Here is a 12,725-nt window from a genome sequence, read left to right on the forward strand (position 1 = left end):
TCAGCCTCATGAAAAGCTTTCCTCGTCCCACCATAGACGTCTCTAGTGAACTCTCGCATACTTTGATATGAGTTTGATCGATATATATCTAGAAGTTTCAAGAATTTAAGTAGTGTGGCTGTCAATCATGGGTCAATTATCCAAGTCTCGTAAAACCTGTAAATGCCCAGACTTCCATATTCTTTTCCGTCTATGTTGAGATGTCAAAAAATTCATTTGAATCGATTGATACTTTCACACCAGCGGTATATTATCTAAATGTGCCAAAAAAACTTAATTTGAATTGATTCATACCATCACACCAGCAGTATATTATCTAAATGTGCTAACTTTATTTGAAACCTTAAACTTAATGTAAACTTAATTTGAATTGACTGATATGGTCACACCAGCGGCCGTGGAGCGAATACGACAGCAACTACCAGATCATGTTCGTGGTGGGGATGGGGGGTCGCCCGGAGCCCGCGGCCAGCCTGTCCCCCGAGGGCGCGGCGTTCTGCCTGGCGTGCCTGCAGCACGATCCGCAGCAGCGGGCCACCATCGACGCGCTCACGCACCACCACTTCATCAAGGTAGACGTTATGTATTGTTTAATACATCTTTGTAAGGGGGCCGTCTGACCATGTTTCATATAAATTTTAAATAAAAACCCGAGAGTTTATCAGTTGTGTGCGGGAAACTTGGGCTATATATATATGTTCCTGTTAAATTTTGCTTATGGTTACACATCGAAGAATGTACCTACCTGCCGATTCTTAGTATTTTATTTTCATTTATTGATTAGGCAGTCACTTTGTGGTAACATCTATTTTTAATTTAAATTTTACTTAGTAAACCAGAAGGGTGAAAAAAATTGATAATACATATTTTGTTTTTCAATTTGTTTAGTAACTTTGGGATACTCTCTCTGCTTGGAAATCTTTTTATTTGAGTTTTCATGGATATCTTTTATTTTATTATTAAAATATAGAAAGTTTTGAAAAAAATAACCAACTTAAAAAGAACATCAAAATGTTTATTACATAATAAATTTATCATTTTTATGGAGTAAAAAGTATTTGAATATAACCTTTGGTTCAAAATATATAGGTTTTTAATGCCGAACCTGATTTTGCACATGAAAATCAAATAATTTCCCAAATTTGGTGCTAAATTTGACTAACATTTTTTCTCATACAGATTTGTTAAATTACGCTCCAATATTACTATTCTCTGAAATAGCCTAAATTTCTTGAATTGATTTTTTTTTTCAGATAAATGAAGACTTCTAGTCAACAATATGCATTTGTTAGAAATACATTACATATAATGGAGCTAAGATTTATTTGTAATTTTTTTTTAATACTTTGTAAAAACCCAATTTGTTCGTGAATTGACACTATATTGTCCATATATGTGTATGAAATATTACTATCTAAACCAAGATAGATTTTTTTATTTTTTAAATATGACAGATGATTTTAAATACATTCATCAAAAGCTCGTTAATTCAAAATTGACAATAATTAAATTATGATAATAATTCCAATTATAAATAAGAAAAAAAGTTTTTTTACTCATTTCATTTGGTTTAAATTGTCAGTTTATTAACTTAAGATTTAAATCAATTGTTATTTTAAATTTTGACTACAATTCAATACTAATTACATAAAATAGGAAAATTATCTTTGAAAATGTAAAAAATAGTCCAGAATGATGATAAAATATAATGATTTTTTTTTATTACAAATTGAAATTGAAAATATTTCAAAATAAATATCACTATTGTATTGTGAATAAAGTAATGCGCATTTCATACTGTTAACTAAATAAAGCAGCCAATTTATTGGTTTTCCAAATAATAAATAAATTCTTTTATGTCATTAAAATCTTCACAATCAGAACTTTAGAAAAATCTAAGCATTTGTTAGGCTTATTTCTGGCCATGGGTACATAAAACTAGGATTACCAGCAGCTAGCATTGAGAAGGAGTTCCTGGTTCCAGATAGATAAGTAAACTCCCGTAATATGAGGTACCGGGTTTATTTCATAATTGGCCTGGTATTTTTTTTTTATCTCTTAATTTTATTATATAAATTTCTAAGAAGACATTGCTTCAAATTACAAAATTAAACCAATGTTTTGTTTTAAAACAAAGTTTATAGGACCGAATTTCCTTTTTTTCCGATGTTGACAAAATTAGATTTAACAAGCTTTAATTATAAATGGTTTAAATTCTCTATTTATAATTCTTTATTGATGCAGCTAGATAATCTTTTATAGTGATAATATGATAAACGTCTTTTCAGACAATCGATATTGATGTATATTTAATTTTAACTGATGTCCTTCCATGTTTGAATTAGTATTTGATATGAATTGACTATATATGTTATAATAAGTATGGATTTTTATGTCATAGAATAATTTTGTAAAATGTATATAATATTTATCAAACTTCCATGTACAGTAACGAGATTATTGCTATAGTGAAACAATATCTTCCAACTAATAAAAACAGACTTTTAAAAATTGTCAGCTCCTTAGTGTAGTGATCAATATGTCTGTCTACCATGCTGGGTTCGATTCCCAGGAGGGTCAAAGCAAATATAAGTGATTTTTCACTCTTATATTTATTTAATATTACATTGAACTGGTACCTGAAGTGCAGGGTTGATCAGCTTTCCTTCGTGTATTTAACAATCAAGATAACACTGAATATATACGATGCAGCGCCCTATGGGCCATTGGGTGCGGATGAGGATCAAAAGAAGAAGTATAATAATAATGGTCAAGGTTATATACTTTATACAGCTGATTGAAATTAGTAGATAGATAGTTTTGTACATATGTAAGAAAAAAAATATTATAAGGTGTTGCAGTATTAATAATTAAATAGTAACGTTGTGCATATATAGATGATTGTGTAAATTGATGAAAACAGGGGAGACAAAGTAGGATGAGGTAAAAATTTGAAAAGGGAGAGGGAATTATGGAATGTTTTGGGTCCGAAAAATTGAAATTAATATTTGTTTTTGTGCAGAGATTTTTACTTATCTTTATGCTAAAATTGGTAAAGTTTTTTTTTACAAAAATGGTCCTTTTTATTGTGTGTACAAAAGTGCGTCACGTGTGAACAAAATCAACAGTATTTTTCTCAAATATTGACCGGTTTTAGTATTTATTTCTGGTATTGGTGGAGAACATATTAATCTGCTCAAAAGAAAAACAGCATTTTGTAATATTTATTTTAATTCACAAGAATGTATCAAGGTCGTGTGAAATCAGCTCATCCTCGGAGTTGTTACTATCAATGCACATCCTATGATTGGTAAAAATTCTAATTTCATTATCAGTATCACTACTTTCAAGGTAACAAACGTTTTTGTGCCATGTTTAATAATCTTTTCATCACTTTTATACAAATCCAACATTGTAAAGGCGAAAACCGTATGTTTTTACAATAAATGTATCTCTGTTTTTATTAAAAAAATTTTAATATTGAAAGCATTAACTTTGTGGATCATAGTGATATGTTATTTTGAGAAATAAAAAGACCTTTTATATTTTTGATCCACTCACATTTTTTATTGACAACCAACTAGTTTCGGCAACAACCTGTTGCCCTCTTCAGGGTTTAATTTATGACTTAACATTTATATAAAAGAAACAGTGTACAAGTTATTGTGTTTCGATAAGGATAGGGGTGGGGGTTAAGCAAGGAAGGAAAGAAAATATTAATATTATTGGGGTAGGAGCAAGGAAGGAAAGAAAATATAAATATTATTGGGGTACGAGCAAGGAAGGAAAGAAAATATTAATATCATTGGGGTAAGAGCAAGGAAGCAAAGAAAATATATAAAGGAAGGAAAATATTTTTTCTCTATTTTTCACTAAAATTTGTTCAATTTTTTTGTGAATATTATTGATGAATAAAAATTTTAGAAACGCACAAGCTGCGAAACAACCTCCCAGCTCGACCGCCAAAATACTGACGTCATTGTCGGTATATTGATAGACTGCCTTTTGGGCAAAATATACCGGAGTCAATATATATGGATTCTCAGCACTCTTACCGGTTGAGATGTTTCTTGAAGATGATCAGATATGGTGCATTTTCAATGGAGAGGCAATTAACTCTATAGACTGACCATTTGGACAGTGCAAGAATTTAAGAAGAATTATGTGTTTTGTGGAGGAACGAAAAGTGTACTCTTTTGAGAAAAATGAAGCGATTGAAATATACATTACTGGTGATTCTGTAAGGAATAAAACCTGTGAGGACTGGATAGGCCATGATCAGAAAGATATATAAAGTTCTTAAGAAGATATTTTGGTGCATCGGGGTTGTGAAGAATATTATAAAGTACTGAGAGAGATTGTCGAGATTTTAATGGATGAATGATTTTTAGTTTTCGTGTGGTTCATAGTCTATAAAACTCCAAAGTTAAATTTATCCCCCCAAATGCATTTGCAAAACATTGAAGTAATTAAAACTTTATAATTAATTTTAAGTATTAGCATAATATTTTTAGTGTACTAATATTTAAGCTATTTGTTCGGTTAAAGTAAAAATGTCATCTGAAGTATAAGGCTGATCCGTGTTATTTAAAATCAAGAAAACACTACTGCAGTGCCTTATGCACCAATTAGTGCAAATAAAATAATATGCGTAATATTACTGTTGATGCAGGCAGTCTTTTAATGCTAGTCAATTTATGTACTTCTCATAACTTCGTTTTTTTATTATTTTAAAATATACATTAGTTTTACCTACCATTTTCTTTATTATGTGTACATACTAAGTGGTATATGTAATGCAAGATAAGAGAGAAACAATATATTTTTTAACTGTGTATTCCTATAAAGGCCACAGTCATCATTGTGTCATCTTCGTTTTGCTAGTGGAGATTAAAATAAATGTTTTAATAAGGTTGGCAGCAATGAATAACGTCATAAACAACAAAATGAAATAAAGTGACCATAGAGTAAATTGTAGTCCTAAGAATAGAAAAAAAAGAACTACAAAATTATTGTTTTTCTCTCATAACATACATATTCCAGATATCATTCAGAACATTTTATAAAATTGTATTTATTATTACGGCTGATGCTGATTTTACTATTTTCTTTTAAAATATTATTCATACTGTTGTTAGTTGTTGAATATAATATAAAATATTTATTACTAAGTTAGACATTCGTAATATTTACAAAGCTGTTTTTATAAATGTCTAGTATTTTTGATAAGATTGTTAAGATATTGTAAAATTTACACATATAAATATATTTGTATTCTTCTTTATAAATGTCAAGTAATATAAACTTCAAAATGATTACCTGATGGCCCAGTACATTTAAAACAGTTTCAGTAAATAAATATACATTTAATTTTTTTGATTGATATTTTAAAGTCTTTGATATTTTTCAGTTTTTATAAATTTTTAGCGGTATGTTTTGTTGGCAACAACATACGATTTTAACATAAATAATATTTTTTATTTTCATAGATTACTTACTATACAGGTTTACATAAAAATATATTAAGTCATTTTTGTTACTTTTGCAAAATAGCATATATTTTTCCAACAAACAGAAAAAGTCTCCGCCGCCATCTGATAGGAATACTAAAACAAGAAAATTGTGCCTTCAAAAATATTAATGTACATATATGTGATTCGTCGCTGAAAAAAGTTAACCATGTCAATTTCCAATTCTGAAATTCTTTAGCATTACTTTTTAGAATTTTTTATTTTATTTTGTACATTGCTTGAACTTATTTTTTTGTTGACTAGTTGGATCTTGTATGGATGAAGCTTGAAGTCCAACTTCAAAATTTGATGAGTAATAAAAGTATAAAACAGGGATGGCGATTTTTAAGCCTGAGTGCCAAAAATTTTGTTTTTCAATATAATGGTATGTCACATGTCACCTATTTATGCATGAAAGTCATCATATCCTTCGTTTCCGTCATTTGAAAAACTATTAATGAACGAAGAAAATACACAAGGCTGTTTAAATATGTTTTGAAGCATACTATTTCTTAAACTGTTTAGAATTTTTTGTAAATTCACTTTTTTTTCTTCATTAGCGTGCCATGCAAAATCGGTTCGCGTGCCATATGTTTGCCATCCCTGCTATCGAACATCCGATCACGAGGCATATCTAATCTTTAGGGTATTGCAAATGAAAAATCCACATTATTCAGCTAACAATTGATGTCCATTTTCAACTTTGTGTGAATTAACTAAACATTACATATTTTGTTAAATACCCTTAACAAGTTTATGTTAACCATTACGAAGATGTGATTTGTAGCAGTCTTATATTAAAATTTGTAAAATATCCTTAAGTCGGCAGCATATTTATTTTATATATAAAAAAATTATAATCGTAAGATTCTATAAATGATGTAATATACTGATTACCTTAGTATGCATAATATGCAATTTAATTTTTATTTTCCTCTGTGATACAGTTTGAATACTAAGAGATAGATTATATAATATCTGTGGGTGTGAGGTAAACAATTGTAAATCCCAAACGCCAAATGTTCGGGAGAGACATTGTTTTTTTTTAAATTGGTGCCAGTTTTTAGAAAGTAAATTATTGACTGTAATTATTATTATAATTACTATTAATTATTATCGCACCTACAGATATCACTATCAGGAGTTTTCCCCGGAATGACGATTATTGTTTGTATGACTCCCAAAGATTTCAATAAATGTATTGCAAAAATTGTGTTATTGATTCAAAATAAAATACTTTTACAAAACTTTGTTTTTATTTTCAATTCATATAAAATATCAACAAAGAAATACTAATACAAAAAAAGAATGTACAGTGGAATCTTCATAGCGAGTATAATTCGTTCCAAATTCTTACTCATTAAGCGAAAAAAAAATTGTTTTTCTTGCGGAATTGCTCTTTCTCTGTAACTCGTCATGCGAAATGTCACTCGTTAAGGGAGCAACTTTTTCAAGTTTTTTTGCTCGTTATGAGAGGTTCCACTGTATTTTACACCTCACCTGACACAAGTGAAACTTTGCAAAATCTACAGATATACCTGGAGGTTGATTATGGTGGATAGATTTCACAGTGTAGGTAACTTTGACTTTGCTACTGGACATTTATTTCTAGCAACAGTGGCATTTTCAAAACTGACACTGTTCCTTATTGTCAGAGATTTTATGTTGATTTTTATAATTTATGACTTTACCACATAGAAGTAGAGTTATCTGCGCTTCATAGCAAAGTTCCGTTTGAACTGTGCTAGTCTGGAAGTTGGAAGTTGGCCATCCACAATGACGAGGAGCTCAACAAGTTGCTCTCCAGCGTGACCATCGCTCAGGGAGGTGTCCTGCCCAACATCTTGGTCATTCTCCGGTCCATGAAGATCGAGAAGAAGGCTTTATAATTTGTCGGCTCATCTTTTCCCCAATCCAGACTCAGCCCACTCGACATCCCGAGACCGATTGACATTTTATTATTATTATTTTTTTGCATCATTATCATCATCATCTAGTTATTATTATCCAAGTCTTTATAAGCGCCCTTGAGTTAGTATTTTACGAAAATGGCGCTATACAAATTATCTAAATTATTATAATGTTACGGCGCATTAATCCTAACAACTTGAACTATGACCCCAAGCGCCCGCTAGGGGCAGGGGTGTACGCGGGGAATTTTTATATTATACGCTTTTGATGCAGGGGAGACTACACACTTGTCATTGTACTGTCATAGCGACCTGTTGAATAAACCGATTGCATCCTAATTATGAGTTTTTATTATCGATACCCAAGCCCCCTAATAATATTATTATAGCATTAACTTTTCTTTGTAATCTACCTCCTGGTCGAAATGGTTACATTTGGGAAGTAATTCTCGTGAGAACTTTATTTTGTTTTATTTAAAGTATCCACAATAATTAATAATATTAATAATCATCCTTTTTTTCTATAAAGATTCAAAATCCAGAAGTGACAATTGGCTTAATATGATAACTTAAATATGACATTACTGTTTTCATCTTTAAAAATTTGACAAATCTATATGCCAATTTTACTCCTGATGTAGTGTGAATACATTAAGATAATTATTACTGATTTTCAAATAACATTCATAACATAAAAGACTAAGTTCTCCCCACAAAAAATGTGTAATATAAAATGTTATATGTTAGGACAGTTTAAGTAATTCGAGGGTATGGATAGTTAATTTGAGTTTTCTCATAATAATTGCCATTTATGCACATAACTGAAATCTCTGTTTGAGTAGATTTTTTATTTGCAACTTATGTAAATAAAACAAATCATAAAATACACATTGCATTGAACCCTACATTTTCTACATTTTTTTACCCCTCGCTACCTAATTGTAGCGAGGGATAAAAAAAATTCCCTGACATTTTTTAAAGGAATTTGTAGTTTTTTGGTTAATAGTCGTAATCTCCTCGTAACCCCTTGAAAACATAAAATAAGTTTTTTTTTCAGGTCGTTTATGTCCTTGCCGAATTGATAGTCGAATAGAATTGATGAATAAAAAACTCCTCGCCAACGATTTTTTGATTGATGGCTTTTTTTGTCGATATTTGTAGTGTTCACAATGCAACACATTTTTTTTTACATCAAGCGGACACTACAATTGTAGTGTACTTGGTAGAAATATAATCATACGAACGCTACATTTTTCATTGTAGTGTTTCTAGTAGTTATTATAGTAATGTTATGACAGCAGCAGACGAATTACTTTATCTATGGCTTACTGCGACTTGATTCTGACGTTTAGTTCGGTTCAATTATTTTCTTTCAAATAATATTATGAAATGTATTGCGTTTTTATTTAGATAAGTTTTTGTAGACGCATAAAAAATGGCTACAATGGAAAGACCTAAATTAAAACAGGTATATATTTTTTCTTTGAGGTCTGTTAGTGGACAAATAATCTAACCTACGTGTTGTTACAATAAACAACAAAGTGCAGACTTCAATGTCATTGTACCGTCATTATTGACAAAAGATGTTTTCAATGTTTTAACTTCTCATATTTTTTTCTGGTATTTGACGATGTAAAATTATTTGTTAATCTACGAATACAATTTTATTTTCAAATAATATTAATACTTGTTTTTAATTAAAGAAAAGCTACCCACTTCAAATATGTTTAACAATAAATTGCACAGATACATTAGAATGTTTCGATAAATTTATATTTAACTTATCGCTATTACGTATCGCTTATCAGACTATAAATTTAGATGCATTAATGGTGCGGTTAGCAATTCTTAAACACTTTTTTTTATCAAATAATTTAAACATATTGTAAGATAGTTAATAATCTGACAAAATTTTATTTGAACTGTATTCTGTTCAGAATATTTTAATAGCACATATTAAGTAATGAGTTGGATTTCCTGCGAAGTCTCTTTTTATGCACACTGTATATTTTTTTAAACCTAGGATTAAAGTAGTAAAGTATAGTATTTCAGATAGTAAAATAGTTATTTATTTATTGATGCATATGCCTGTAAGGCCTTTACATATAGAATATAATATAGTACAGCAATATAGTGGAACATAAGTACATGACACAATAATAACAATAAAGATAGCATAACAAAATAGTGTTTTAATTAATTGATTCGGCAGTCACTTTGTGGTAAAATCTATCCATTTTGAAACAATAGAAATTCATAAATATATAAATAACAATAAACCTATAATTAACAATATGACAATGACTAAAACCTCCCCCCTATTGTCTATGTACCCACTGATAAAAGAATAAAAAATTAAATTAAATGAAATAAATAAATAAAAATAAGAAACAGCTACTACCCCCTCTTCAACCTTCAACGTCCCAAGAACCCAACTCTAAAATTTAGAATTAGCTTCACATTCGGTGTTTGAAAATGATGCGGAATGCACCAAAACACGTGTCACAGTAGATTTTAAGAAATAGTGGTATTTACCAAGTAAAACATAAATTAAACATAGTGTTTGTTAATTAATAAAAAAATCACTCTGGTATCCTTGGCATCTATGTGCAGATGTAAAAAGGACTGCTTTTTCACTCAGTTGAGCAGACATAATTAAAACGTCATAATGATTACAAAACTTTTTGAAAATCTTGAAATTTTTATGTGAAGCTATCAGATCATTTTATCTCGCAGGACCTACAAGAGGATTGTGGATAATAGCGACAAACTCCTGAAGGTTACCTACAAGAGTTGAAAAAGGACAAATGAAGGAAAAAATACAATGTGTTATGAAGTTTCTCATAAATCACATCAACAGCAATATCAAATTCAACTAATTTAACAATAGCATCTTTAAATCAATTAGTCATTTCCCTCCTCTCAGTTTCCCATTTTGAATAACAAACAAGACTGTTTAGATAAATGTTTTATATTTTTAGAAGAAGAAGACTAGATTAAAATCTGAGGAAGAAAAGGAGCAATCTGATGAAGGCAGTGAATATTTAGTCCAGGTCGAGGTATATAAAACTGACGAAGGGTGTTCTTCCATAAGGCCTAAACGTCTCTCTGCAAAGAAGGCCGAAAGTGACAGTGTTCCTTCTACAAGTAAAGTTAAAGATGAAAAGACTATCGAAGAATCGTCCGCTCCCGTCGATATTAAAAAAGAAACAGCCGAGAGGCATTCGGCAATTAAGGTGCAAGATGAAAGTAAAGTTAAAAAGGAAGCACCTTGCAGAATCGAGGAGGAAACTGGCCCGATGATAGAAGTTTCCGGATCTGAAGAAAAAATTCAACACGTGCGAGAATTATCTGTTCCCCGAATGATGCGACCGGTCGATTTAGAAGACGAGTTGAGTATCGGTTCCGAGATCGAAGTAAACGTACCAGAAACCGCTTCCGTAAGTTTAAGTAAAGCCACCGAAGGTTGCCGAGAGCTTTCCGAGGCAGTAGCCAATCTGATACAGCCAATCCCCGAGGACTTTGAATTGCCTCGAGCCACCACGAAGACTGAAAAAATACCAGCCAAAACTTATAGAGAACTTTCCACTATGATGACCAAAATCAAACATGTGAGATTCGACAGCGAGAAACAGAAGGAAAAAGTAGCCCCGTTTAGGTTCGAGGAAGTTGAATCTCTCTTCGGTGTAAAAGAATTGACGGCAGCTCGACGGTATACGTTGGAATTTGAAGTAAACGAAATGCAACCTCCGGCTGCTTCTCATCCGCTGTACGAGGCGTTGAGCGAGTACCAGAGGACCCGCTCGCAACAGATCCATAACCAACGGGAAGCAGCATCTCTCGTGGCGGAGTGCGCGGACAAACAAAACACTATCTGGATGATAAAGACTTGTATCCAGAAAGCAGGAGGAAGGTGCTCCGACGGCTGCTACTTTGATAGCTCTCACAGTTACCAGGATGCCGCGCTGCAGAAATCTCTTTTCACGGAGTTTCAGAGAAGTCTAGCGCTACTCAGGGAAAAGGCTACCGAAATACATTCGTTGTATTCTCATGGAGAGTATCTTCATAAAATACAGGTGTTTATATATATAACAGATTTTTAAAATTGAAATGCTTTTGAACTTAAAAATAAAAACTTTCAAAATAACTGTGTTATAAAATCACTATATATTTTAGTATGACTTTGAAACCTGTGGACGTTATAATTAATGTAAGTAATAATATATTGGTAAATAGTAGATTTTATAACGATGTTATTCCTATATTATAAAATGGAGAATCATTATCTATAATAAGATATATGTGTAGTGATTTTATAACAAAGTTATTTTGTAAGTTATAAAATTCAAAATCTAACAATACTTTTGTTATTAACCTTTTCTTCCCGGTGATATGTATTTACTACGGTGATATAAAATAATGGATACGGGCTCAGAATTTTTTATTCCTCCGTAATACAATTATGTATTACGTAAAAATATTAAAATATAAAGTTATTCATTTGCAGGGATGGAAATCAATGAATTGTGATAAAATCGGAGATAGAATCACCAATACAGAAACATTTCCCAGTATATGCATCCGTGCCATGCTTTGCGTACACGCGCGTGCAACTTAATACCGTTTTCGCCGACCTTCTTTTAGTAGCGCGCATGTCGTCTTTCGGGGTGGTTGTGGGAAAGGTTTAAGTATATGTTTTTTATGACTTTCAGGTTGATGAGCTAATATGGATGGCCACCGTAAATGGTGTGGCGAGCATAAAGGACTCAATGCGGATAATATTCTGGGTGTTGCGAACGTCGGGATGGGGATATGACCGGGAGCTCCGGAGGCAGCTGAGGATCTGGTGTTGTTCCCTCGCCACTGCACTGCTGACACTGGACGACGGACTAGAGAATGTCCTTTTTCTTCTGAATCATATTCTAAGGTAATCATAACTTCTGCTTAACCTTTTAACTGCCGGCAGGTACATGTATGGCGGTACCCAGCACGCCGCGAATCTTACGACAAAAATAAAACCTTCTAAACATATCATTATTGAAAGTGTAATAATGTTTATTTATAAAACTTACCAAGTAAATGAGGAGCGCGCCAGTCGTACAGTCATTTATTCATAATCATAAAATTAATTGTTCATGGTGCAGGGTTGACACAAAATTTGTCACAGAAAATATGAAAACTTAATTATATGTCAAAAGTATGTTAGTTTTATATTAAAAGTATACACACACACACTATGATTTTATAAAAAAATTTTAAATAAAAAATCATCAGAATCGACACTAAAATCACTGTTATCAGATTC

The 12,725-nt window shown here is 31.4% G+C and overlaps 2 protein-coding genes across 4 annotated transcripts in view; both read left to right on the forward strand.

Moving 5' to 3' along the window:
- Positions 1 to 2,497, forward strand: part of Mekk1 (mitogen-activated protein kinase kinase kinase 4) — a 59,286-nt gene extending 56,789 nt beyond the window's left edge. For all 3 annotated transcript variants that reach the window (XM_088262256.1, XM_088262258.1, XM_088262257.1), the window contains exons 28-29: positions 393 to 572; positions 1,254 to 2,497. In XM_088262256.1, coding sequence (XP_088118382.1) covers positions 393 to 572; positions 1,254 to 1,271 — 198 coding nt within the window. In that variant the 3' untranslated portion in view covers positions 1,272 to 2,497. The remainder of the gene's footprint in view (positions 1 to 392; positions 573 to 1,253) is intronic.
- Positions 2,498 to 8,747: 6,250 nt separating this feature from the next.
- Positions 8,748 to 12,725, forward strand: part of Epg5 (ectopic P-granules autophagy protein 5) — a 37,294-nt gene continuing 33,316 nt past the window's right edge. The window contains exons 1-3 of the mRNA XM_088262354.1: positions 8,748 to 8,888; positions 10,402 to 11,496; positions 12,133 to 12,347. Of these exons, the coding sequence (XP_088118480.1) occupies positions 8,856 to 8,888; positions 10,402 to 11,496; positions 12,133 to 12,347 (1,343 nt within the window). The 5' untranslated portion in view covers positions 8,748 to 8,855. The remainder of the gene's footprint in view (positions 8,889 to 10,401; positions 11,497 to 12,132; positions 12,348 to 12,725) is intronic.

This window comes from Brachycentrus maculatus, unplaced genomic scaffold (genome assembly GCF_059751285.1).
Source record: "Brachycentrus maculatus isolate JH-2025_06_01 unplaced genomic scaffold, ASM5975128v1 h1tg000176l, whole genome shotgun sequence".
In the NCBI taxonomy this organism is placed as follows: Eukaryota; Metazoa; Arthropoda; class Insecta; order Trichoptera; family Brachycentridae; genus Brachycentrus; species Brachycentrus maculatus.